Genomic DNA, 27,233 nt, shown 5'->3' on the forward strand with positions numbered 1-27,233 from the left:
CCATTATAGGATATAATGTATAGTTTAGTTTCTTGATCATAACATGAAACCTATCAACCTGGGATGGATATCAGTTGGTTTTCTCTAGTTACTAGAAATTCCTAAAAAGTTACCATTTTAGGAAAATTTATAACAGCAGTAATGAAAAATAAAACTTGTTTTAGAAGCAGTAAGGTATTTGTTGTTAATGGTGGTGGTTTAAAATAAGCCACGTCAGTCCTTTTAATATCCCAAAATGCAATCCGGGGCTTTGGTGTAGCGTTCTTTCTTTTACTCGGTCATATTTATTTTCAACAGGCCAACATTTAGCAGCTAGGAATTCATTTTCATAAACAATTCTATAAGCCTAATAAATTCAAAAGACATTGAAAGGAATCTTTTAATACTAGCTAGTAAATTTACTGTAGTGAAATTTATTGTTCACATTTCAGATTATTTCTAAATCCTTCCTGGACACTCTCTTCCATGGAACTAATAATCAGCCAAAGCAATTTCTGGATTCAAGAGAGATGTGGAGTTTTCTATATGGTACAAAGGGAGCTGAATTCTACTGCAAGGCTGTATCCCAGAAAGAATGCTAAAAACAGTGAATCTTGAAAAGGCCAAAGTCAATAGAAAGCATAGCTAGTCAGATGATAGTGAAAAATAGGAAATTTGGGGATTGTGTATCATTTAGGTGTCATTGCAGATTCAAATGCAGCCAGTTCTCCACGTCGGCTTCTCCCTGACCATGCATGCGCCTGAAATGTAGGTGCAGGAGTGGTTTACGTCAGAAAACTTTTCCTTCCTCACTGAGTATGTGGCACTTACCCAGTTGCCAGATGAGATCTGGCAGCACCCAAAGATGGCCTGGTTTGGTCACAGATAGATGAGGCAGCATTTATCAAATAGTGCAATTTGTGTTGGAGCCCAAAGCCTTTGCTCTGATGCTTTGCTCTAGGTACTAGCTTGAGGAAACTAAATGACACCCATTTTCTCTTTATGCCTCAAGGGCCTGGAGCAAATCAAGGTAAAAAGCTGAAAGACTGGGTCCTTTCATTTCATTATCTCAATTGCAGCCAGACAATTTAAGGAGCTAAATATGTATATTGGTTACCTTATACAAGTTGATTTCCTTTAGAATCTTACAGAATCTTTAATGACAACAATTTCCTTAGGTTATTTCTATAGCACTTGCCCTGCTGCCTTAAAACTTCTGCAAAGCAAGAGTCAAATCACATTTATCATGGAATCAGTTTAAATCAATCCCATTCTTTTCACTGGAATATTAAGTGCTTTTGTTCTGTCCTCCACTTTAAAAGAAAAAATACCTATATTTGCTTTTGAGTGTGTGTACATTTAAATTTGAAATTGGCTCTGAAGTCCAAGTCATAAAAATAATGTTTGCAAAACTATGTTTCTAAAAACTTCATTAAAGTGTTTTATAAAACACATTAAAGTGTTTTATTGTTGACTTATATATACCGTGTTTCCCAAAATAAGACCTAGCCAGAAAATCAGCTTTAATGCGACTTTTGGAGCAAAAGTTAATAAAAGTTAATATATGATATGTCATATCATATACTACTGGGTCTTATATTAATTTTTGCTCCAAAAGACGCATTAGAGCTGATTGTCCGGCTAGGTCTTACTTTCGGGGAAACACGGTAAATACTTGGGTCAACTTTAAGAAACAAAACGAAAAGGTTTATTGTCTAGGAACTATAATTGCCTACTTCAGATTGAATTTTTATAATTTTGTTGCAAATGCATAAACGCAACGGCAAGAAGTAGTAAAATATTTTAAATTGGATAAGACAACTGGGACCAAAGTGCAATTATAAGTGTATGTAGACAAAGTTCGAATTCAAATCCTTTTCAGATTCTACAAAGAGAACTAAGTAAGTACTTTGACAAAAATAAGAGCGCTGTTTCTTTCTAATAACATTGTGTATTAAACAACTCTCAGTGGAGTAAGTTTGAAGCCAAGAGGACAACTTGACCTTTATTTACCCCTTTCAGTGGATGGAATATCCTGCATGTGTCCAGGCCCTTAGAAGTCTGAGCTCTGCATTTTCCATTCTAAGACTTTATAGTTGGGTAACCTTGGACAAGTCAATATCAAAGGATATAGTTCAGAGCCATCTCTTTATGTTTTGAGAGAATCCATTGAAATTTCTAATGTGAAATATTTTGTGAAATGTGTTATCCAATCGTTAGTTGTTATTATTTTCCATTACAATTAACCTATTTTCAGCCTGTCTTTTCTCAGAACAAACATATTTTGGATTTGTTTTAATCTAAAAAGCATAGGTATCCTATAGGGAACAGATGTCCTTAAAAAATAGTGAGGGGGAAAAAATTCCTGTAGGGGCTGACTAATCATCTGTAGGGAATATGAAACAATACATTTCTTTATAGAGTTGGACTCAATGACCTCTTAGTTTTCTTCAAACTCTAGGGTTCTCTGATTGCTTAATTTTGTAAATTTTTAGTTATTTAGAAAGAGCCTCCCTTTTGCTCTTACTTGGTTTAGAAATTATCACAAGACTTCTGGAAGTAGCTCTTTATTCTCTCTAATTTTTATGATAATCATAAAGAATTCCATTTTGTACCTGGACTAATTTTACTGAGCTCAGTGGTGTCCATGTTACTGGCTGGGGGTTACATATTATTTCAATAATTTATGCATTATAATGTGAAAGTTAATCATAAGAAATGACTATTCATCAGTGCATGTCTTCACTAGATAACCCACATAATGCCAAGTTAACACGACGACTGTAAATATTTGCAGGATTGCAATAATGGTTTAACTTTTTTGAGAAGAAACAAAAAATAGTGGTCAGAACACTGAATTAAGTTTAGATTTTATTTTGACCATACTTGATTTAAAATGAAGGCGATCTCTTTCTCTCCTTTGTTGAATTGGGTAGTTTAGAAGAAAAGTACTAAATAGAAATTAGGAGAACTGGGATTTTGAGTCATAATATCACCAAACGGAGCTCATTAACCTATAGTCCAACTACCTGCCTGACATTTAAGGCCCTTTAGAAACCCTCCACTTAGTGGTCACCCTGTCTTATCTGTAAGCCAGTGAAAAGAGAAACTACATCAGGCCATCCGTTTCATCTGTTCACAGCTTTGTGTGAAAGGTCTTCCTTATTGAGCATTCATCTCTGTTATGGACCCAGTACTGTGCTGAGTACTGGACATGCATTGATGAGCACATGCATTGAGACCGCCCTCCCTCTTCTGTTCATTCCAGGCTCATACAAAGTTCAGCTCTGGTCTCTGTAGCTTCCCTCCTGTATGAGCTCATTGAGAACTGATGTAGTGTAATGCTGTTCCCCATGATGTCCTATTAGATATTTGTAGATTTCCTCCTCTCCGTCATCTGAATTTTTTTAACGCTTTCATCTTCATTTCCTGCTTTTTGAAATGAGGAGCTTATATTACCAGTGCAAGGGTTCTTGCCCCTCTCAGGATAGAAATGAAGAGAGTGAGTGAAAACAGTTTTGCAGAGAAAGGGTTATGAAAGCAAAAGCTTGATGCACCATAGGAGTGCACTCCAGAGGAGAATGGATGCGGCTCCCCGAGGTTTACAAGTACAATGTTTTATGGGCTGTTTGGGTTAGGGGCCACCTGTTCCTCCTTCCTTCCCCCTCCCAAAGTATGTTGAGGCAGGTCCTTCCGTGCGCCTGCGCAGTGTATACCTACATGCTGCTTCATGTATTGCATGTCTCATTAGCATATAAATCTCCACCTAGGGATATGTTTTTTACTATAACGGGAAACGTTGACTGTAGGAAAGCTCTTTTTAACTAATGAGCAGGCGCGACTTTAGGGTGTTTCCCTGGGCCCGCTTATCGCTCCTGCTGTTGTGGTTCTGACCATTCATTGTTTCTTGTTGGGAGAGGGATATAACTCAAGGTTGTTCTCCGCAGTTGTAGGTCCTGGCGATGGGACTACTGACTACATATAGCTGGATCATTTCTCTGGGCTGTTCTCACTCAAAACTCCCTACGGTTCTTAAGTGGTCGTCTTAACTTTTTCAGGTGAAGCATTCGCCTGGCCAGGATGTGAGCTATTATGCAGTAATAGTGGTGTGAAGTTAAGTGACCGACACAGATGCACCTCCCACTCCTTCAGAGCAGTACTGCCTGCCGTGCCGCAGGAGTGCGGCAGCCAGCAGAGAGCCTGCAGCTGTCAGCGTCTCCCGAGCTGCTCACATCTCATGGCGCAGACCGCTGTTCAGGCAGCCCTCCTACAATGTTGGAGAGGGGCAGGCTAGAATGGTACAGCCTTTTAGGCTCACTACCACACAGTTGTAACAGGTGGTTCTAGCTCCAGAGCGCCCCCCTGAGGGAGTCTAGGCCTTGCCTCCCTGCATGGTAATTCCACATCTTCCCCTACGATGCAGTCCTGGTTCTGGAGAACCCATCTAAAAGAGAGGTGCTTTATGAAAGTGCCCCTTGTTACCCCCTCAAGCCCTGTATTTTATTAAAAGTTGTTGTTTCTTCTTCTTTTTAAGGCTATTTTCAGAGTAGCAGGACCTTCCTCTCAGTGAAAAGTGTAAATGCAGAGACATGCCAGCATTTCAGATAAGAAGGTACCATCAATATGTTTGACTACCATGAAAGTACCTTTCCTTTTTTTAATGCTTTTCCATAATTTAGCTTGACGTGTATCGCCAGGCCTCAAACAAATTCCTTACCAGTAAAGGATAATTTCGTTCCTGGCAAAGTGCCTTCAAAATGAGAATTTAGACTTTTATTATAGAGAAAAGTGGTGTTTTGTAAAGTGTCATACAGGGAAGAATAGCATAGTTGACCAAAATCTAAGTGGGGGTGGTGGTGGTGCAGGGCTGGGTATGTCTTGGTGTGTTTGTGTATGCTCCTTTCCCTTCCAGCTCTAAAATTCTTTGATTAGTTACTAAGATGTACTAAGTGCTTGTAGAAAAGAGTGAATTACCACTCACGTCGTAACGTATAAAATGATTCTGTTGACCAAAAGGAACTAATTTCCTGTTTTTATCATAAAAAGGCTTAATCTAATAACTTACTCCAGGTAATTAACCTATTAGAATTATAAAAAATAATTGATTCTAGTACTCTTTATAGAGGAAGAGGAATTTCATATGGTTTCTGAAGAATGTGTAACATTGTGGAAGAAGCAAGAGCACATTCGCCCTGATATGTGGAAGGGTGCTGGTGAAATACCCTTGGTGGTGGGCGTCATGGTATTGGTGGTGTGGTTCCAATATCACTTTTTGTTACAATGTATTAGAATCTGTTGGGTATGGTGTTTTCACATGTTTTCCTTTTTGTTTTCTCTAATAAGACTTCCAGCATCACCACAGCAGAAGCCAGTCTCTTATCCTCTGAGTTACAAAGCATTTTATAAAAATTTTTCTTACTACAGTTCTCTCTGCTGTGCACTGTGGATATTGATGTACTGTCATCTCTCTATTTAATGACATGATCTTTGAAACAAAAACCATGTCTTAAATAGCACAGAGGACATAGTAAGTGTTCAGTAAATATTTAATTAATCACTGAGGTGGCTGAATGTGTTGGACAACATGGTTACTGAGGAGGAAAATGAAGATCAAAGAGGTTCCCTATTCAGTTAGCACATTTAATAAGTGGCCTGGTCTACACCCTCGTTTTCTGACTTAATCCAGTGCTCTTTTTCTATTAGTCTATAGATGTTTAAAGATGGTGAAACGATTTTTCCCTGGAAGAAGAAAGTCAGACCAGTCCTGACAGAGTTTGATGTTTTCTTCAGTCTTCTCTCACTCAGGCAGTATGCCTTGTTCCATACTCATGCTGCGTTTCTATTTCCTTGACTTAATTCTTGGCCCTCCTTGTCCACCTTTCTGTGTCCTAATCATTCTGTAGAGCCCATTTTCTGGTCAGGTAGCAGATAGCCAAGAGCAGCTTTTAGGACTTTACCAGGCTGAAGGGTAGGTGTTCTCTGGCAGAAGTAGAGTCAGGAAAGGAGTGGGATATTAAGGAACAAATATTCAGAAACGAGGCACAAAATCCAAGGGAACTTTTAACAGCTCAGACTGAAAAGAACTAAGGAACAGACCGGCCTCCAGATGGAATCTGGGGACAGATTTCTCTTATGTAGCCCATCTTCTGAAGGTCTGTGTTTCTGCTCCCATCAGTGACCCTCCATGGGCTAAAATATACTCAGCTCTGTGCAGCCAGCACCCGACTCTTGAGTTTGACCTCCCCAAGCTGTTTCAGACCCTGCTCTTTCCAAAATTCTGCTGTTGTTTGTTTCTTTTCACAGTTTAACTATTTAATTGGTTTTTTGATGGTTCTCTATATTGTCCTGTAAGTTCCATGAGGATTGAGTATTTACTGTGTGCTGGGAACTGTAGTAATTTACAAGAGATCACTTCCCTTAATCCTTTAATGGGACTTGCTAGGGAGCACTTTTGCTATTCCCATTATACAGATGAGGAAAACAGAGAAATGAAACAACCTGTTAAGGAAACCATAGCTATAAGTCATTGGATGAGAATTTGGAATTAGTCTGTATGACTATCCCTAAATACTGTGCTCATAATCTATTACATTATGTAGTACAGATATAACTTACTATTATTAAGCTACATTTTATTTTCTGAAATTAATGAGGCAGACTACTGTTTTTAAAATACAAATTTGGCTAAAACAATGCTTGAACTAACCTGTGCTTTGTGCTTGTGACAAGGACTGATAGTTTACAAGTTATAGGTACATTTTATTTTCACATCAGCCTCCGGCATGAAGAATGGGATACTCTCTTACCAAGGATACTAGCTACGATAATCCAGTATCTCCAGGTGTACTGCAGGTGGGTGGAGGACACTTTTTTGAGGAAGAGCTCCAAGTCTTGGGAGGCCGCACCTGTTTCACAGCCGTGTCACGACGTCCCAGAGGGTCTCTCCAAGGAGGCTGTTGTAGTTGCTATTGGCAGGGCCCTCAGCCTCTCAAGACACACAGGTAGATGAGTGCTGGGATGCTCTCCCTTATCCACACATAATTCCTGGCTTTTATGTTGTTTTCTGGATGAAAGGGGTAGCCAGTTCTTCCGAGGCATGCGTGACAGAAAAGGAAGCATTGCCCCAAACATGGCTTTATCTTAGTTCCAAGCAATTATTTCCTGGGGCTTTTATTCGCAGAAGAATCAGGAGCAAAGTCTGCGTGGCCCAGAGCAAGTTCCTTATCTCTCCCTGCCCTTGCCCTCACCCCCCCCCCGTCCCCCCCCACACACACTTTTGGTCCTGTTTACATATAGCCTTGAGATTGTTAGGTCCAAAAACATTTATTAACCTTCTACATGGCAGGCAGACATTTTTCTTAGGCCCTGGACATACTAAGATGAGTAAGTCGTAGGAAATATGTCGAAGTCAGCAACTATTAGTGGCTGAACTACAGACACTTTATGTATGTCATGACAAATGCTCAGTTAGAAGCACATATGTAGGTATGACGTGCTTTGAGGACACAAAAAGGTACTTGATCCAATGTGGAAGGGCAGTTTCTGGAAAGGTAAGGCCAGAGGTGAGTATTGCTGGATGAGGGAGAGTTAGCCAGGAGAAGGAAGGATCTTTTTGGCAGAACAAACAGCACAGGCAAAGCAGGCAAGAGATTGCAATGGTATGTGGGAAGAACTTCGGTATGTTGGCATTGCTAGAGCATAAAATACGAAGTTGGAAGTGTTGGAGATGAGACCAAAGAGATATGAAAGGTGCTCCATTATTAGCAAAGCCCTTGTTTGCGTTGCTAAGAGCTTTGAACTTCCTTCTGTAGCCTTGGGGAACTGTTTACATAGGGGAATGTGATAGTAAGAACTGCGTCTTAGATGAACTATTCCAACTGAAACATGGACAATAAATAAGGAGAAGGAACAACACCTGCAGGAAGAACAAGTAGGTGTTACTTAAAGTAGTTCAGTGGGAAACATCAAAGCCGGAACTTTTTGCCGTGATTTTTGAAACACAGAAGTGGAAGAAAGTTTTGAAATATATTTTGGAGGCAAAAATCATAGGTAGAACCTATGCATGTGGATATTTAGAGAAAGAGAGGAGACTGAAAGAATGGCAGGTTTCCCTGATTTAGTTCATAGAATAACCATAACAATGTTCCTGTGTTTTTTCTTGCTAGACAACTTTATCATCGTTCACAGCTGCTGTCACCTCTCAGGGCCATACAGTCACCAATTCATGAAAGATTTCCTGAATCAGCATTTTCGTACTTCTGTTTTCCTAACTCAGGCCCCAGTGATCTCTGGCCTGTACCTCCCCTCTCAAATGCTTCCTTCATTTTGCTACCAGAGGAATCTCCCTTAAAACAGATCCGATCTTTTTCTGTCCCTCAGTCTCCCTCCCAGTAAAAATCTTTGAATGACCTAAACATAAAGTTTTAGGACCTAGGATATGTACAGAAATGTTTTTTTGGCAACTATAATTTATCTCCCAAATTGCCTTTTTGCACGTGAAATAGTCTAATGATTCTTGGTCCTGACCCTTGTCTTGATTTTACATTGATTATTAATTGGTCACCGCTGCCTGACTGATGCATTTTCCTGTGTTTATGTTTCGCTTTGTCTCTTTGCACCACCAGACTGTGAGGGCCTCGAGCACAGGCAATATGTCTTGTTCATGTCCATGCCTTAGTGTCCTGAGTGCTTAGCATTCACTGAACGAAATCGGTACTTTTAGGGGATGAGTTGCCTTAGATCACACCCAGAAATAAGCACTTAAGAAAAAAATGTATAGTAAAATGCCCTGAATCTAAAGCCCTTTGTAATATGAGCACCCACTGGACAAGTTGAAACAATCTTCTCCTAAGTACCTGAAAGATATGCCTTTCAGTTTATGTTATTTTGTAACTAGCACTGTTGGGGTGGACTAGCTGTTTTCCTGGGAGTAGTCTGTTGTTCTGAAAACAGATACAGTAAGTCTATACTTCATGCAGGTAAGTTCTTGGAACTGCTGTGAAAAAACATACAATGAAACCAATTTTATCATAGGCTAATCGATGTAAACAAGATTTAAGTTCCCACATCACCTTGGTCAGTGTTCTAACTAAAGGACCTTGAATGAAACCTTGAATGTTGTTTGAGGACCTGCTGTACTTTGGCTGGTGGTTCCTGATCTGTGTCAAATTATAGCTAACAGCAGTCTGCTTCTTGAATATTCTGTTTGCTAATTAATCAGTTGTATTATAGTGATACAAGTTTAAAAGGTTATGCTGCCGGAGTATCTTTAATTCACACTGTAAAAATTGGCATTCAGGATATGTGTAGCAAGTATGATTAAAAGAAGCCATCCTTATAAATACAAATGGAACTGATTATATATGATATCTACCCAATAAAGATGACATTCACGAAGAAGGCCTTACAGATGCTTGTAGAAAAGTCTTACAATGTCAGGATTCTAGTCACTCACCATAATTCCCAACTACTGTCAAGTTAGCCATTGATTTCTGTCTACTCTTAAAACAGAAGCACATTTTATTTCTGATTTTCCATACAGACCCTGTGACCGAACTTGCAGGAAGAAAAGATTCCTGGCTCACTTGGTCACATTTGGTAACTGTTATTACCTCATGTCTGCTAGCATAGTCAGGTATACTAAGTAGTTTAAAAATTCTTCCCTATGACTAACCTAAATATCTCAGATTCAGTCCATTTCCTTCTGCTATTTTCTCAACTGGAGATGGAGAACAGGTGGTCACCATGTGACACACTTGGATTTTACAGGCAACTAAAAGAACTTGTAAGTTATTTCTTTCACTTCGGATTTTCCTTGTGGTGCGTGTCATATATTCATCAGAATGCCGGGAACATTTGAGTGACGTGATTTCCATGGAGAGTTGAGGGATCGTTTTATGAGAAATGACAGAATCCTTATTCAACCAAAGCTACTCTTTAGAGAGAAAATTTAGGGGTGTGTGTGTGTGTGTGTGTGTGTGTGATGATTATGGGATTGGATTAGAGCTTTTGAGTCATAGGTTTTAAATTTTGTCTTTGTTATTGTAAATTTTATTCAGATGCTCCTAGTCTGTGGTTGAACTTGGACTTGGTGATATGGAAAGAGATTATTTGGACAAATAGATAATCCCTATTTTAGCCTTTGCATTAAAATGAATTTTCTAATTAACTCTAGAGTATTATTGATAATGTACAAAATAGATTTAAGTTGGACCAAAACTTTCCTTTTCACTTTCTTGAAATGACCACAGTGAATGACCAAAAGGCCATAAGTAAAAATTAAAAGTGAGGAAAAACTTAAAATTACAAATAATTGACAAACACTGCACATGGTTACTCTATTCAACTTAATTAACTGGAAGAAAAATAATGTATCCTTTAGTGTAAAATTTAACTCCCTTTGAAAAACCAGTGCCTTTGGGGATTTATTTAAATCTGTGAAGTTCACAATGCCTACATACTTATTTATTTTCATTGGTGTGTTAATAGTTCGAAGAAAGAATAACGTAAATTAATAGTAATAACTAATTTTGAATTTTTTGTGACCACAGAACTAAGCTTTTATGAATTACTTTTGCTAATTCCAGTTGATAAATTCCCTAATAAAGAATAACCCTATGTTAAGTGAAATAAGTCAGACAGAGAAAGATAAGTACCATATGATCTCACTTATTTGCGGAATCTAAAGAAAAGAATAAGTGAATGAACTAACCAGAAACAGTGTTGGAGACAAAGAGGAAAAACTAAGGATTGCTAGATGGGCGGGGGGGGGGGGGGGGGGGGTGGGTGAAGGGATTGAAGGGCAGTCGGTGACCACAGGATGGCCACGGGGTTTGAAAATTAATCTGGGGAACGTAATTTAGCGGTTACCAGAGGGTATAGGGGTTGGGGGTGGGAGATGAGGGGATCAAATATACAGTGATGGAAGGAGAACTGACTCTGGGTGGTGAACACACAATGTAATTTATAGATGATGTGATATAGAATTGCACACCTGAAATCTATGTAATTTTAATAACAATTGTCACCCCAATAAATTTAAATAAAAAAAAAAACTCAGTGTATGTACTTGATGAAAAATTTCTTTTAGCTTCTCTTCATTGTTCATTTTCATGATTTGGTTAAAGTCTCAAAACTGGATTTACATTGTCAAAAAACATTTGTTAACTATTTCTTGAGAAATAGTGAATTACTCCATGCCTACGAGTTAAGCCAACCTTCTTCTAACCAAAGTCTAGTTTGTTTTTCTCTGGTAGTCTTTGATAATATAAGAAAGACTTCAGCATTGCTTGAGAGTGACACTTTTGAATTTCAGAATGGTTGAATTCCAGTGATCCACACTTCTACAGTTACATACTGAAGACATGACTAAATGTAGTCTGCCAAATAGTTTTTCAGAGTATTTCAGTTTAATAAGGTTAGGTGTAACCAGCCCTCACTCAGTTGGAATAATTATAAACATAGTCTAGACTTTAGTGAGCTGTAGGAGTGGTAACATAGGTGACTTCACAAGAGGCAACACAGAGACTCTAGACTACACAGACTACATTTCACAAATGTTCTCACCATGTTTATATGAAACAACAGAGGGACTTCTTGATGAAGCAACAGTGATAAGTAGCTATTTAAACTTAAGGTACAAACAACACCGAATACTGAAATTGCATGGAAAAGTAAAATAAAGTATACTTTTATGAATGAGAATTAAGATTTGTTCCTAAATTTGTGGCTTAAGCCACGTGACTTGAGAAGTAGCCAAGTGGCAATGCAGCAGTACACTCAGCTTCCACATTTAGCTACCAAGATGACAATTCTCAGCACCAGCAACCTTCAGCACTTTCTCTCCTTCCTTTGAGCTCTTCATCATTCTCATCAGTCAATTTGAAATTTTGAGAATGGGATTTTGTCAGTGGAGTCCGTAACCCCAGACTAAGTAAGGTAAAGGGGCAGCTAGGACAGTGGTAGCTGAGAGTGCAGAGTAGGTATTTCTGAGGATCCCCACCTTCCAGCAGTTGTTTTTGTTGCATTGGGTTCTTGGCCCACTTGCGGGTCACACCACCAGTGGTCATCTGCCTGGGGTGCTTCTCATGGTGGGAATACCTAGGAAAAGCTTATGTTGAGCCATGCTAGAGAAGTAACCATGTTTGTGTTTTAAGTAATCAGCGACTTCTTTGTACTCTACTTGCTTCCAGCATGTTTCAGCTGAAGTCATTGAATCCAACTCTTCTATGACACAAATAAGGTGACCAAGGCCCCAGGTAATACAACAAGTGATTAAATCCAGAGGGATAGGTATGACTGTGTGACCGTGTTTACAGAATTGGCTAATTGTCATCCATTCATTCAGCAGTTACACACTGAGCCTATTTTTTATTTCTTTATTTTTTTAATGTGGCAAGTACCGTGTTAGCGTGTAGTCTAGTCCAGGATTTCTCAACGTCCTTACTATTACTAGGGGTGAATCAGTTAATCAAGAACAATCTCTCTTTCTCTGTCTCTCTGTCACATCTTTATCCTAGGGAGCCTTTCAATCTGTTTATGCAAATTAGAACTTAGAAATACTTGCAATAGTAAGTCTTTCCCTAGAACTATTCTTTTAGAAGTGCAACTTCTTTTTTTTTTTTTTGCAAAAGAGGTTATCCCAAGGTCAAAAGTCAAGGTAGCAAGAGCAGAGGAAATAAGCCAAGAGGGCATTCTACAGTTCAAGTTCAACTCTGCTTTCTTTCCCTGTGGGAGGAAAGATTGAAGGAAGAGGAGCACGAGGTCATTTGGGAAGGTCTGATGAAGCTGCCCCCACTGCTTCTGCTCCTGCCTGTCGCCCAAAACTTAGTCACAGGGGCACATCTCATTGCTAGGAAATTGGTAAATGTATTCTTTATTCTTGGCAGCTGTGTGTCCTATTACAAGTTAGGGGTTCTGTTACTGTGGGAGAAGAATGGAGCTCTGTCAAAAGGGGCCTTTGAAAAAAAGCAGTAGAAATACAGAATTACATCAGTTGATACTCAGGAGAGGCTTATTCCTAGTTTTGGCTCATGTGGCTAATTCTGACGTTGACGAAGGCACTTCAACCCCCCCTTTTTTGGGGGAGAGGGTCTTCGTTCCTTGACATGTTAAAACTAAGCATTTGTGCTGTTGATGCTAATTTTGAGCGAGGTCTTGTGTTTTAGTCTGGACTCTACCTTTTGCTTGTTGAATAGTTAATTTCCATGAACTTCATTTTTCCGCTGTGTCATGCATGATAAGACATTTTTATCTATAAGTACGATCTTTGTGAAACCCTTATGGTAGCTCAGTATACAAAATTGGCTCTAGAGAACAAGGTTGTGACTCAGCCTGCAAAATCCCCTGAAATGTTGTTTCCATTATCATAAAATCATAAAGATAGCACACTCAATAAAGGGGTTGTCTTCCTTTATCTGCATGTAGGAGTGCGTGAGTTAGCAGTAAGCCCAGTTTATGCTTCCCAGGCTTGCTCAGTGGATAACCCTAGCCTAGGATTGTCACCTCTGGTCCCTTCCATGTGATCAGGGCCTGACTCTGGGCAGGCCCCCACCACCCCACTGCAGTGGGAGTGACAGCAGCTCTGGGTCACAGGCTCCTCCCATCACCTCTAGACTCTTGATGGAGTAACACTTGGCCCCTGGGCGCAGTTCTCTCCCACAACTGCTGGAAGGGCCAGATGACAGTCTGAAGTGCTTATCCCATGGAGTGAATTTTGACCTGCTAGGGAAGGGAACTGACAAATCTTGCTTCCTCCTTGCTTACCCAATGAAATTTCCTGAGGTGTGTGGGTTTTTTAAAACCTAAATCAACTATGTCCGAGCAACTGGCTGTCTTCCTCCCTCTTCTGTGATCCGTTCAGTAATAAACACTTGTATTTTTTTTTCCTTGTCTCTCTTCCTAATTTCCCTCACTTTTGCTACTCAGGGATTGTATGCAAATTTACAGGCAAGCCTTACCTCATGCTGTATTCCAGAATTTTTGGACTAAAGTATTATGTTTAATATAATGTATAAAATTAATTTTCACTTGGTATTGCTTTCACACTAGGAGTTAAGGGAAAAATTCCTTCCCTGATTCAGTGAGATACACTAGTTGTCATAAGCAGTGTTTGTCATATGTACCGGTAGTCTTTTATACCTTCGTGTTTCTTCAGAGGACAAAAGGACAAAAATGCTCTGGCATATGTCAAACTGGCTCCTTTTCAAGATGGTTATTTTTCCTGCTGCAGGAAGCAGGAGGGGATTTTCCTTTAATCTTCATTGTGAGGACCTAGTAGAGCTCCTGGAGGTAAAACTAACAAAATTGTTAGGGGGGCTGTGTATGTGTGGGTCCCCTGCAGTTTTTATTGTTTAGACTTATCCATACTCAGGCTCCAACAATTCTGCAATTACAACTGAGGTTTTCTTACTTCCATACAGATTCCCAAGGGGATTTCTGCTCCAGTAAATTACTATTCTCTGCATCTGCCAGGCTGGTCTCTAATTTTAGAGACAGTGGTATGCCCTGTGACCTCGCTACTCTGATGAATCTAAGAAGAGTTAATTTTTCAGTTTGTTCAGCGTTTTACTTCTTGTTAGGATGGGGCAGGGACTAAGCTCCTGCATGTTCCACCAGAAACCAGAAGGCCTCTCTGTTCTCTTTGTTTCCTCTCTATTTCTTACTCCCCACTTTTTGTTGTTGTTGTTGGGTTTTTTTTTTTTTTTTTTTTTTTTGGCAGAGGAGACTTAAAATGAAGTGCTGTAGTTTTAATTTTCAGGCTTCTTCAGGCAGCATTTTAACGTACAAATAGCATGAGCTTTGAAACAAGGCCATTGATTTTGGTTAGTCACTTTGTCCATGGTAATTTCTGTGATTTTATTCAGATTACTTTTCTTCTTTGATAATACTTTTATGTTTATAAAATGAGGATAGTTATTCCTACCCTGTAGGGTTCGTGTGTAGAGATCTGGTATGCAAAATACTTTGCCTCCACGTAAGAAAGGTTGGTTCTTCCTTTCAGTTTTACCCTCAGTCTTGGTCAGCCTGAGCAGCAGTACTGGTCACAGAATAAGCATTTAATAAAGGCTGACATTAATGAAAGAACTCAAAAAAAAAGATAATTTGTGGGCAAGCTGTCATCATACCCTTAGAAAACTTGCTCTTTCCTGTAATCTAATTTCTGTTCTCTTCTTGGTGTCCTTCCAACTTTTGTTCTCTCTCTCTCTCTCTCTCTCTCTCTCTTTCTCTCTCTTTCTCTCTCTCCCTCTCTCTCTCTCTCTACACACACACACACACACACACGTAGGAGTGTGTGAATTAGCATTAAACACTTCCCAGGCCCTTAGGGCTCCATCAGCAGATAACCCTAGCCTAGGATTGTCACCTCTGGTCCCTTCCATGTGATCAGGGCCTGACTCTAGGCAGGCACCCACCACCCCACTGCAGTGGGAGTGACAGCAGCTCTGGGTCACAGGCTCACAGGCTCCTCCCATCACCTCTAGACTCTTGATGGAGTGACAATCTGGCCCCTGGGCTCAGTTCTCTTCCACAATTGCCTGAGGGGCCACTTTTTCCTCTCCCATTTTAAAACTGAATTCAATTTTTATTGAAGACATACATAATTTTTAAAAATTTAATAGTATGCAAAGGTTTATAGATTATAAAATAAATCAGCTCCCTACTCCATCCCTCTGCTCCAAAGTTCTGCTCCCCAAAGGCAACCAATTATATTTCTTTAAGCTATTGTTTCATAGTATTGGCCATTTTTCTAAATATACTCACTCTCATTTTTCTTCGTTTCTTTAGTTTTAAACATTAATTTACCTACTATAGAGTATGAACATTTAACAATACCACAATACCACAATCACAACTACTCCATATGTGTTTCCTCTCCTGCCATCCTCCAAATATATAGTTAAATCACATTTTTTTTTTAAATTAGTGGTCAATGTTTATATAATTATTCAGAGATAAGCCATGCTAGGTTCTATGATTACATTTTCTTTCTTGCATGTTGGTTTTTCCTGGAGTTAATAATTGCCTTACTTTTAAAATTTGCATAAAGTGCCATTCTCCAATTCACAGATGCAATTACAAACACATCTGAATATATTCAAACACACTAAATATTTTCATTTTATTATTATTACTTTTAGAACTCTTAACTGTTTGCTTTAAAGCTGATAGGCTTGCTAGTTCATCTGTTTTCATGGAAGTTTATAATACCATTCTTCTAGGAATTCCCTTTGCCTCTTGGAACTAATGTTTTCCTAGAGGGTTTCATCCTTCATTCTGATGGAGCATATCCCTCATTATCTTTCTGAGAAATGATACATAGCTGGTAAAACTTTTGAGACCCTGTATGATTATAAATGTTTTTATTCTACTCTCAATCCAAATTAACAGTTTGACTTGATGTAGAGATCTAGGTTGGAATTAATTATTCCTCCAAATATTGAAGGCAGCACCGCTTTTATAACTTCCTGTGCTGTTGTAGATTCATTATTATTCTGATTTCTGTTGATTTTTATTTGACCTCTGTTTAGGTTCTCATTTTTATCCATGGTTTTGTAATATTTTATGATGATGATGTATCTTGTGGGTATTTTCTTATTTATTGTGCTTTGTACATATTGTACCATTTTAATGTGGAAACTTTTTAAATCATTTCTGGAAATTCTCATGTATTTTTTAGGTACTTCCCTCCCTCTCTTCCTCCCTTTTTTTTTTTTTAGTACATCTATTAGATGTTGGGCTTCCTGATTGGTCTCCTAATTGTCTTATCTTTTACATCTATTTTCTATTTTACTTCACAACCCTCTCATACCTCATTCACATTTTTCTCCTCACATAGCAACCATCGTTAGGAGTTTCATGTGTATATTTTTGTTTTATGTTCTTGTAAAATCAGTATCATTTTGTGTGAGTGGCTTTTTAATTTACATAAATGATTTCATATTTTTTATTTCTCACTCAGAATTGTGTTGTAAGATCCATCCGCTTGTAATATTTCCTTCTAACTTCTGTGGAGCACTCCATAGTATACATCTGATTCATTTTATGTCCACTAATGATTATCCTGGCTATCTTCCTGTTCCCACAAATGCATATCCTCGTTCCTGTTTCCTTATGGACTTTTCTGTAGGGATCTTTTTGGAATGTGCCCAGAAGTTGGTTCTTAGGGCACATGTATATGATACTTAGCAGTGTAACATTTCTTCTTAGAAAGGCTACACCCCTCGACAATCCCACTGGTAGTACATAAAGGTTCCTGTATCTCCACATGCACTCAACATGTAGTCTTATTCAACTTTCGAAGTCTTGCCAATATCTGATAGATATCATGAGATGTCTTAATATTTTAATTTGCTTTTTTTATTACTTATGAGTTTGAAAAACTCTTCATATGATCGTTGCCGTTCTTCTTCTATATTATTCCTTCATATTCTTCACATATTTCTTTTTGTTTTTCTACTTGTTCAGTTTATAGGAGTTCCTTAAAAAGGCGAATATGAAACCTTTGGTTTTTAGGCATCTGCTCACCTGGTGGTGGTAGTGCTGAGGTAATTGGGAATGGAGGAGATGTGGTGACTTTTGCTGGTACAGCGAACCTGGAAGGAGCCCTTTTGGAATGTCTGTGTTTCAGCAGATCGAGGAGGAGTGAGTTGGTGGGGAATGGCTTGGGGAGACTGGGAGTGTTTGGGTGTAGTCACCCACAGGAGGGACATTGCTGTGTAAGCTATACTAAGATTCTCAGCAAGTTGGGTTTCTGGATACTAGGAATCTCTTAGGCCTCAGAAAACTCCTACACAACATGTGGTTGGAATATCCTAGCATCTGGCCCCTCTGAAACTCAGAGATGCTGATGTAACCCTGAGCCGCCATTCTAGGCAGTGAGTAAATCCCACCATCAGAAGAGGAAGAAGTCTAGCCAGGATCCGTGTAGTCAGGGATATATTCCTTATCTTCTCAATGCCTAGCACAGTGAGAATTTACAAGAAGTTCATGTGTTTTTTAAATAGATATTTAGCTATTGGTATTTATTACTATTCATAATACTTTTTCTACTTCTATGCATTCTCTTGAAGGATTTTTCAAAATACGTACATAGTACTCATTTACATGACATAAATATTTGCACAGGAAATTTTGCAATATCCTGTGTGGCATTTATAACATTGGGATTGTCTTTAAAATCTGATACATAAATCCTAAATATGCTCCATTTCTTTTAAATAGATACAGAAAATACTTTTTCACTTCATTTAAAAACTTATGTCACGGTAACATTAAAATAAAGGTTGCTAGGAAAATTGTTGAAACAAAACGTTGCAGTAGTCTTTTGTAGAAAATATACAATTATTTATATTTGTGAAAATTTCTATTTGTGATTTTTCTAAACACTGTGAGTGTATTCGTCATCTTTGGTACCCTCTTGTGGTCAGCGGAAGGCATTAGCTTGGCCTTGTTTTTAACAATCGTGTATAATTTCATATATATAATTTTTATCTCCATGGTATAGCTGTAGGTATTTTAACTATTTGGCAATTATTTTGTTATATACAATAACTTTAAGAGTAAAATTTGATGCTTGGAATTTGTGCTGTAGTGGTTTTCTCTTATTCCTCACTTCAGTGTGTAAAATGAAGGTGTGGCATGACGACAGTTGCTAATCGTAGAAGCTAAGTGATAATATGATGACTGTGCTCAGAATGTATGCCGTGTAGTTTGGAAAACAAATTAATTTCAGAATCAGGACTTACTTTATACTTTCGCCAGCTACAATTAGGTTTGGGGACTAATTTGCCATTTTTGATGATTTTAAAGTATTTTATCGTATATACACATGTCACACATGCATACATACATATATACATATACACTTATTTGTCTTCATGTTTAATGATTACCTAGTTCAAGTGCAGTCACTGTGAATTTACAGAAAACATACCATTATAATGTGGTCTTTTCTGAGTCACGCCATGACAATAAGAAGACAGGGGTCATGCACAGCATTTAGAAACATTTCAGGGGTTATTTTTCCGTACCCTCTGCAGCAGGTTTCAGAGAAAATTTTTAGCTTGATATTCATAACCAGTAACACAGAGACAACAGGTAGCTGTAGGGTGTAAAGTTACTAGGTCCAAATAGACTTAGCTTATACATGTATACACTTAGCTTATACAAGTCAGTAAAGCATGACTTTTGGGGGGAGATCGGAGTTGCAAGAAGTGTGCTTTGTTTTCAAGAATATGCTTCCCTAGATCATAGTTGTCCTTCATGTGGCCTACTCTTCAAACTCAGCTCTTTAATTTTATATTAGAAGTGAGTGTGTTTTTGTTTTTGCTACATCATTAGAAACTTGGAGTAGATCTTTTTTGCTGGCCTGATGGTGTGAAGAGTCTGGGTTTGAATAAGAGTCTAGGTAGTGCTACTGAGAATAATTTTTCTATTGCCAGGAATGCCGATGTGTTGGCCCTGAATTAACATTTCCAAAAATGCCATCAAATACTGACTGAAAACAAAGATGTAAGTGTAGTCACCATAGCTGTGTCTCTTCTCTTTCAACCAGTTTCTTCTTCTATGCACAGTGAGAAATTTTAAGCCCCCATTGTAAGATGAAAGTGAATCAGTTTTATGTACTGTACTGGAATGCAGCTGGTGGCCCACAAATGTTCATGTGCCACTGGGTTTGAGTTAAGGCTATTAGTGCAGAATTGTCCCTTGTAATATAGGTATTGGTTTTTTTGAACCAATGGAATGTCTGTGAGGGATTGGGGTGCCCAGTGTTGTGAGAGGAAGAATTTCGCTTTTTCATTAAATGTTTATGGAGCACTCGCTCAGATACTCAATTTTAAGGAGGACAGGGTATATGTAAATTTCTGCTACACTGCAGAACATGAACACCATGAGAAACCCATGTAGAAAGCTCTGTGAGCATTCAGACAGGGGAGAGAGGTGGTGGAGGGGACTTGTGAATGAGGTCTGTCTGAGGTGGATGTTAAAAGTGGACATGACTTCAGTTGGTTAGAGCGTGTGTTCTGAACAACAGGTTGCCGGTTCGATTCCCCCAGGGGCCAGTGAGCTGTGCCCTCCACAAATAGGTTGAAGACACCGAGCTGCCGCTGAGCTTCTGGAAGGGAGGCAGGATGGCTCAGTTGGTTAGAGTGTGAGCTCTCAACAAGGCTTCCAGTTCCATTTCCTCATGGGATGCTGCGCTGTGCCCGCTGCAACTAAAGATTGAAAACGGCAACAGGGTAGGAGCTGAGCTGTGCCCACCACAACTAGATTGAAGGACAACGACTTGGAGCTGATGGGCCCGGGAGAAACACACCGTTCCCCAATATTCCCTAATCAAAAATAAAAGTAAAAGTAGACATGACTTGAATATGTGGAAGTTGGAAGAAATAAGCATTATGTCAGACGGGTGGATGGCCTGGAGAGAAAGAAGAAAAAAATAGGAGCTCCAGAGGGGATAGTGAGAGAGACTTTTGGAAAGGTAGCCAGGGCATGAAGCGCCAGTTTAAGAGTAACATCCCCTGAGCAAAAGAGGAAATGTTCACCCAGGTTTCTGTTGTGACAGTGGAGAGGACAAGCGCCTCCTTCAGCTTCCTTTTGGATCTGTGCATTTTGTGATGTGAGTTCCTAACAGACCTATTTTTGGATTTATTTTCCAATTGTGTTTCCCCTAATAGTACCACATTTTCTCCTTAGGTAATAAAAATCCTTTGAGGATTTTGACTTCCCCTCCGCATTTTATAGGTGTGACATTGTAAACTACAAACATATCAATGCTTCTTAAATGGTCTAAAAGTGATTTGAACTTTTATAGCAAAAGTCTACTTGCTCTTCCCATTCAACACAATTTTACCAATTAACTGTAAAGTTTCTTATATGGAACTAGATCATGCTGGATTCCTGGAAATATAATAGAGGAGAAAAAAACATTCATAGTGTCATTGGATCAAAATAGACCTACCTGGATGTATTATCCTGGATCTGACAACCTCAGAATAATGGGACAGATAGGCCAGAGGCCTCCTATCTTCTCCTCATTCTTCCTTTCTTCCCCTTCTCTCCCACTCCCCTCCTCGGCCCATCCATTCATCCATCCATCCATTATTGTTAATTAACCTCTTCCAAATGCTTATGCAAATAATGAAGCAAAACCTTATGCATAATAATGATACAGTTTGCTTTAAAATTTTTTTTTTCAACAGTTGACATACAATACTATACTAGTTTCAGGTGTACTTCACAGTGCTTGTTAAAAATAACAATGCATGACTCTCTGGATGGGAGACATGAGAGTCCGCATTTTGAATAGACTTCAAAATACTTGACTGATTAAAGTGGTCCACAAATTGTACTTCAGAAACACTGAAATAAGAGCAAGGAATAGTACTATTTTGGCCAATGAAATTTGAGTGTGGTTACCTAGTATTTATTTCATATGGACTCATAAATGGGAAAAATGTTTTTATAGTTGGAGAGGAGTATATGTCTACGCACGTTCTGTTCCTATTAGGATTGTATTTGCATTTTTACAGAAGCATTCAGTAGGATGAAAGGTAAAGTTATCCTCCTTCTGCATGAAAGGCCATTCTGGTGACAGCTACTCCTACAAAACAAAAACAACATCATTTTAGGGATAAGCGAAGGTCAGCTATTAGTTACATTGAGAGTATGATACAGATATTGCTGTTCCTTTTGAATTGACTTTGAACTGTTTTATTTAATGATTTCATACTTTTAAAAGCCTGTTTTCATCCCTGTCAAGAACAAGTTGTTTGAAATATCAAGTGTCTTTTTGTGGCTGGGAAATAGGATTCCTTGAAAAAGACTGTGCAAGTGGTTTTCTAAACTGGTTGTATATTATCTCATCCATATCACCAAAAAGCCTAAAAGATACATTTTCTCTTGGTCTAGACTTAAAAAATCAGAACCTGTCATTGAGAATCAATTATAAAGTGCTCAGTGGGATTCTACTGTAGCCAGTCTGGCCTCTCCAAAGGATAGTTCATGAGCTTCTTTGAGAGAATACATATTCAAATGACTTGTTTCAACTCCTTCCTACTCCATCATGTTTTGTACATATTAATAGTTGTAGCTCCCGAAATCTTAAATAATTTAATTGGACATTTGATAGGGACGGTGAAAATCAAGGTTTTTTTGAGGCTTTGATTTGAATGTTTTGTTGTTATTCCCTAGGATGGAAAGAAGAAGTTTGACAAGGAGAGTGAAAAATACTATTCCATTCTTGACAAGCATTTAAATTTGTCTGCAAAGAAAAAGGAGTCTCATTTGCAAGAGGTAAGCTATTTCGATTGAAATGTGGTAAGGGTATTAGCATTAAGACATGAGAAATCCAAATTTCCAAAGGTAGAAGTATCTCAGAATCTGCTACTCTTTAATAAAATAATGATAATAAGAATAGTTAATTGAGCATTTACTGTGGACAGGCATTGTGCTGAACATTTTACATATCTTATGACATTTAATTGTACAGTTCCAAGTGAAAGATTATATGTCCTTCAACAATGAGAAACAGTAAAACAAGACTTTTTCATTTTTTTCTTGTTGGGCATATTTTAAATGGCAGGACCTACCAAATTCATGGTATAGCTTTTATAGTAAGTTAAAAATATCTGTTTCTAAGATATTGCCTCAACATTAGGGAAGAAAAGAAACAATTGCACGTTTTAAAATCTCAAGTATTTTATATCAATTTTCTTAAAGAACAAGTCAGAAATATTTTACTAAAATGTATGCATATAAGCAGTCTAATTCTTTCCTTTTTCTGAAATATTTGTCCTTTTCAGAATATTTGTTCTTTCCTTTTTCTGAAATATTTGTTCTTTACAATTATAAATTGTAAAATCTTGTCCTTTTACTATGAATAGTGCAGTTCTAGTTCCATTGATGGAATATGTTTTTTTTAAAAATCGCGCTCTCTTGTCATTTCCAGCTTAGCAGCAATAAAATCTTGACACTCCGTGCACATTTCCCCTCCAGCCTACGGTGGGTGTTGCAGTTGCAAGTTGGAAGTTAAGGTAGCTGGGCTCACTACTGCTCTCCAGACCTTCATAGGGAATCTTGTCCCATGCTGAGAGTCTCCTTTAGTCTCTCCTCCCTCTTCTTTCTGTGCTTCTACAAATAGGTATCACAGTCCAGATCCTTGCAGCAAAGCCACCTCCCTTCCTGTGCTGCTTTTCAGACTGAGCGTGGTCCTCACCCTATTTTCTTATTTCTCTTACCTCCACATTCAGCCATGGCAACGCTTGACAAGTTAGCGTTATGACTAGAGTTTCACTGCATCAAAAAGCTGTAGGAGGGAGATTTTTGGCTTCTGATCCCATTTTTCTATATTCGCATGTTCTCCTTGAGGGGATCAAATTTCTTCATTAAAATATGTTTCATATTGGGAAGTTCTGTAATTTAAACATGAGTTGGTTATAATCTATATCTTACTGACACCTGCTATTAAAACAGGATAATTTAATATGCAGTTGTGTGCCTATGGAAAGGTTTTTTGGCTAAAGTGAAATGGAAAAAAATCTGCCATGAATAAAAATTATATTTTTAATTTTCATAGGCGTATTTAATCTTCCAAAGTATTATGTTGTAATTTGATATTGTGTTCACATGTTCCAAACAACTACACCTACTACTACTTCTACCATACTATACTATTACTACTGCTGTTACTACTACTGTTACCACTACTTCTTCTCCTTCATACTGTGTTCACATGGTCCAAACTTCTCTTCCTTCTTGTTTTTCCTTTCTTACTTTCTTTTTATTCCATGCTTTGTTTGTATTAACCTTTGGTCTTTACCAAATTAGCCAAGACTGAGCATACCTCAGGACCTTTTACTTGCTGTTTGGTCTATCTAGAAAGCTCTTTCTCTTGTTACGCCTGCATCATTACATCTTCAGTTCCCTTTTTCTTAAAATTTTATCCCTTCCCGCCCATCCTCTGCCTCTGGCAACCCCCAATCTATTCACTTTATTGCTGAGCTTTTATGTTTATTTTTTAGGTTCCACATATAAAAGAGATCATATGGTACTTGTCTTTTTTTGAATTTTCGTTTAGCATAATGCCCTCAAGTTTCATCCCTGTTGTCATAAATGGCAAGATTTTATTCTTTTTTGTGTCAGAGTAATATTCCATATATATATGTATACATATATCCCTGTGCGTGTATATGTGTGTGTATACACACAGACACACACACACACAAACACACAGAGGGTGCCAAAAAAAGTATATACATTTTAAGAAAGGAAAAAAACTGTATTAAAATTGTAAAACTCAATATATACTAATAACAAAAGATGAATATAAGTAATGTGTATACACTATTTTGGGACCCCTGACGCGCACGCGCGAGTGTGTGTGTGTGTATGTGTATACACACACATATATATAAAACATCACCATTCATTCATTGATAGACATTTAGGTTGTTTCGACATCTTGGCTATTGTAAATAATTCTGCAATGAATGTGGGGGTGCATGCATCTTTTTGAGTTAGTGTTTTCATTTTCTTCAAATAAATACCCGGAAGTGGAAATGCTGGATCACATGGTGTTTTATTTTTAATTGTTTGAGGATGCTCCATACTATTTTCTATAGTGGTTATACCAATTTACATTCTTACCAAAACTGCGCGAAGGTTTTCTTTCCTTCATATCCTCACCAACCCTTGTTATCTATTACCTTTTTAATAATAATTATTCTAACAGGTGTGAGGTGGTATCTCATTGTGGTTTTGACTTGCATTTCCGTGATTATTAGTGATGCTGAGCATCTTTTCATGTATCTGTTGGCCATCTGTACGTCTTCTTTGGAAAAATGGCTGCTCAGATCCTTTTGTCCATTTTTAATAGGATTGTTTGTTTTTTTGCTGTTGCGTTGTATGAATTCTTTATATATTTTTGGATATTAGCCCTGTACCAGATACATACAGATATTTTCTTCCATTCAGTACGTTGCCTTTTCATTTTGTTGATTGTTTCCTTTGCTGTTCAGAAGTTTGATTTAGTCCTACTTACTGATTTTTGCTTTTGCTGGCTTTGTTTTTGGTGTCAGATTTAGAAAAAAAAATCATTACCAAGATCTATCTCAAAAAGCATACCATCTATGTTTTCTTCTAGGCGTTTTATGGTTTCAGGCCTAACGTTCAAGTCTTTAATCCATTTTGAGTTAATTTTTGGTATGGTATAAGATAGTGGTCGAGTTTCATTCTTTTCCATGTGGCTGTCCAGTTTTCCCAACACTATTTATTGAAGTTTTTTTCTGTTCTTTCCCAATTGTATATTCTTGGCTCCTTTTGTCATAAACTTATTGACTATATATACATGCATGGGTTTATTTCTGGGCTCTCTGTTCCATTGGTCTGTTTCTGTTTTTATGCCAATACTGTGCTGTTTTATATACTGTAGTTTTGTAATAGAGTTTGAAATCAAGGAGCATGATGCCTCCAGCTTTGTTCTTTTTTCTCAAGATTGTTTTGACTATTTGGGTTTTTTTGTGGTTCCATAAAATTTATGTTATATTTACCTGTTCAAAACTTCTTAAATGCTCACATTTTGTTTTAAACATTGCATTAGAATAAACCTTACAGAGAATGCAATCTCTAGTTGAAATCACGTGTAGACAGGCTCCTGTAATTATCACCAGTACAGCATCTTCTGCTGTGCCAAGTGCCAGAGGCAGGTAACATTTTAAAAATTGCCTCAAAATCAAGGGTGGATTTTTAGAGTCTCTATAAAGGGTATAGGTTCATCAGGTTCTTGGTGAATATGAGAGGCCACTTTTAGACAAGACATTGCTTAAACCATCAAGCAAATACTAACTTTATTCTAACTTTAATGTCCTGTAAAGGATATATTTTCATTTTCCCTGATAACCTACCTAGCTCAATATTTAATACTTTGCTTTTTAGTGACTCTCAATCCCTTAGGTGTGGTAGAGTAGAATATCCGTTCTGATTCTGTATTTAGTTGGAGACTAGAAAAACCTGTAACATGGTTAATGACATCTTCCACTTGTCCCGCTTCGCGCGTCTGTACATACTTTTCTTCTGGGAAGCACAGCCCACAACACAACACACAAATTGTGCCATAGCAGCTCCTCACAGCACAAAATGTAGACAAAGGAAAATGTAGCTTGGGTTTTTCTTTTCTCTACACTTCCAAGCATCAAACCTGTTATAGGGAGATGCTGTCACTCACAGACATATTTAATTTCGTAACATGTCATTAAAAGTCATCTGTTCCTTTTCGGAGTAGCTCTCGTCCTTCTGTCAGCACCAAACTTATTAAGTTGTTCTCAGAAAGACCTCTCTGTGCCTTCTCACCTAACTCCTTGTTCATTTTTTTTCACTTTATTTTATATTCTATATTCTATATTCCTATTAATTTCAGGTGTACAGCATAGTGGTTGGACATTGATATAATTTAAAAAGTGATCGCCCTGACTAATCTGGCACCAACTCCTTGTTCATTTTTATCATGGAAAATAAGTGGCTTCCCATTTTCAGGACTGAGCTAGCGGTAAGCTTGTGTTGCTAAAGCTCCAAGGCCATTAATTAGATGGATCGTTGGCATAAACAGAATTAGAATCCGACTTGGCAAGGTTATAGACTTTACAGTAGATGAAAGAACGTTTAATATGTGAGTGGATAATTTCTAAGCATAAAATAGGAAGAAGAGATCATAAAGGAAATGTAGAACGACCAGAATGCATACAAATAATGTCCATTTCATAAGACATTAAATGAAAAGGCAAGCCAGCATTAGGGAAGTTCTATAGCATATAACACAGGATTACCATCTCTTAGAACAAGGTGTGTTTGCAATACGTGTGGAAAAGGTAGCCTTCAGGTGAAAATGGATATGAATGGGCATTGCGTTAAAGGAGAAGCATACGCCATAGTGAATATTCTAAGTTTCAGTGTCACATATATTTAAAAAATGCAAATTAATAATAGCAGCAGGATGTTAGTATAAGTTATTAAAAGATAGTATCCATTGTTAGTGATGGTATGGGAAACTGAGCACGCTTTTGTTTTCCTGGTAGAAACAAAATGATTCAGTCATTCTTGAGGTAAATTTGATGACATATTTCAACCAATTTTAAATGTGTAAGATAGTTGAAATGATTTCTATTGGCAGGAATTTACCCAAGAGAAATGATCAGAAATGAGTAGAAAACTGAGGGTTGCTAGATGGGCGGGAGGGGTGGGGGTGGGGGGGAGGGTGA

The 27,233-nt window shown here is 38.0% G+C and overlaps 1 protein-coding gene across 1 annotated transcript in view; it reads left to right on the top strand.

The window, feature by feature from the left end:
* The window catches only part of ARHGAP42 (Rho GTPase activating protein 42), a 251,311-nt gene that overhangs the window by 157,395 nt on the left and 66,683 nt on the right, over nucleotides 1–27,233 (top strand). Inside the window, exon 5 of the mRNA XM_033121252.1 lies at nucleotides 22,174–22,275. Within this exon, the coding sequence (XP_032977143.1) occupies nucleotides 22,174–22,275 (102 nt within the window). The remainder of the gene's footprint in view (nucleotides 1–22,173; nucleotides 22,276–27,233) is intronic.

The sequence above is a fragment of the Rhinolophus ferrumequinum genome, chromosome 11 (genome assembly GCF_004115265.2).
Source record: "Rhinolophus ferrumequinum isolate MPI-CBG mRhiFer1 chromosome 11, mRhiFer1_v1.p, whole genome shotgun sequence".
NCBI lineage: Eukaryota > Metazoa > Chordata > Mammalia > Chiroptera > Rhinolophidae > Rhinolophus > Rhinolophus ferrumequinum.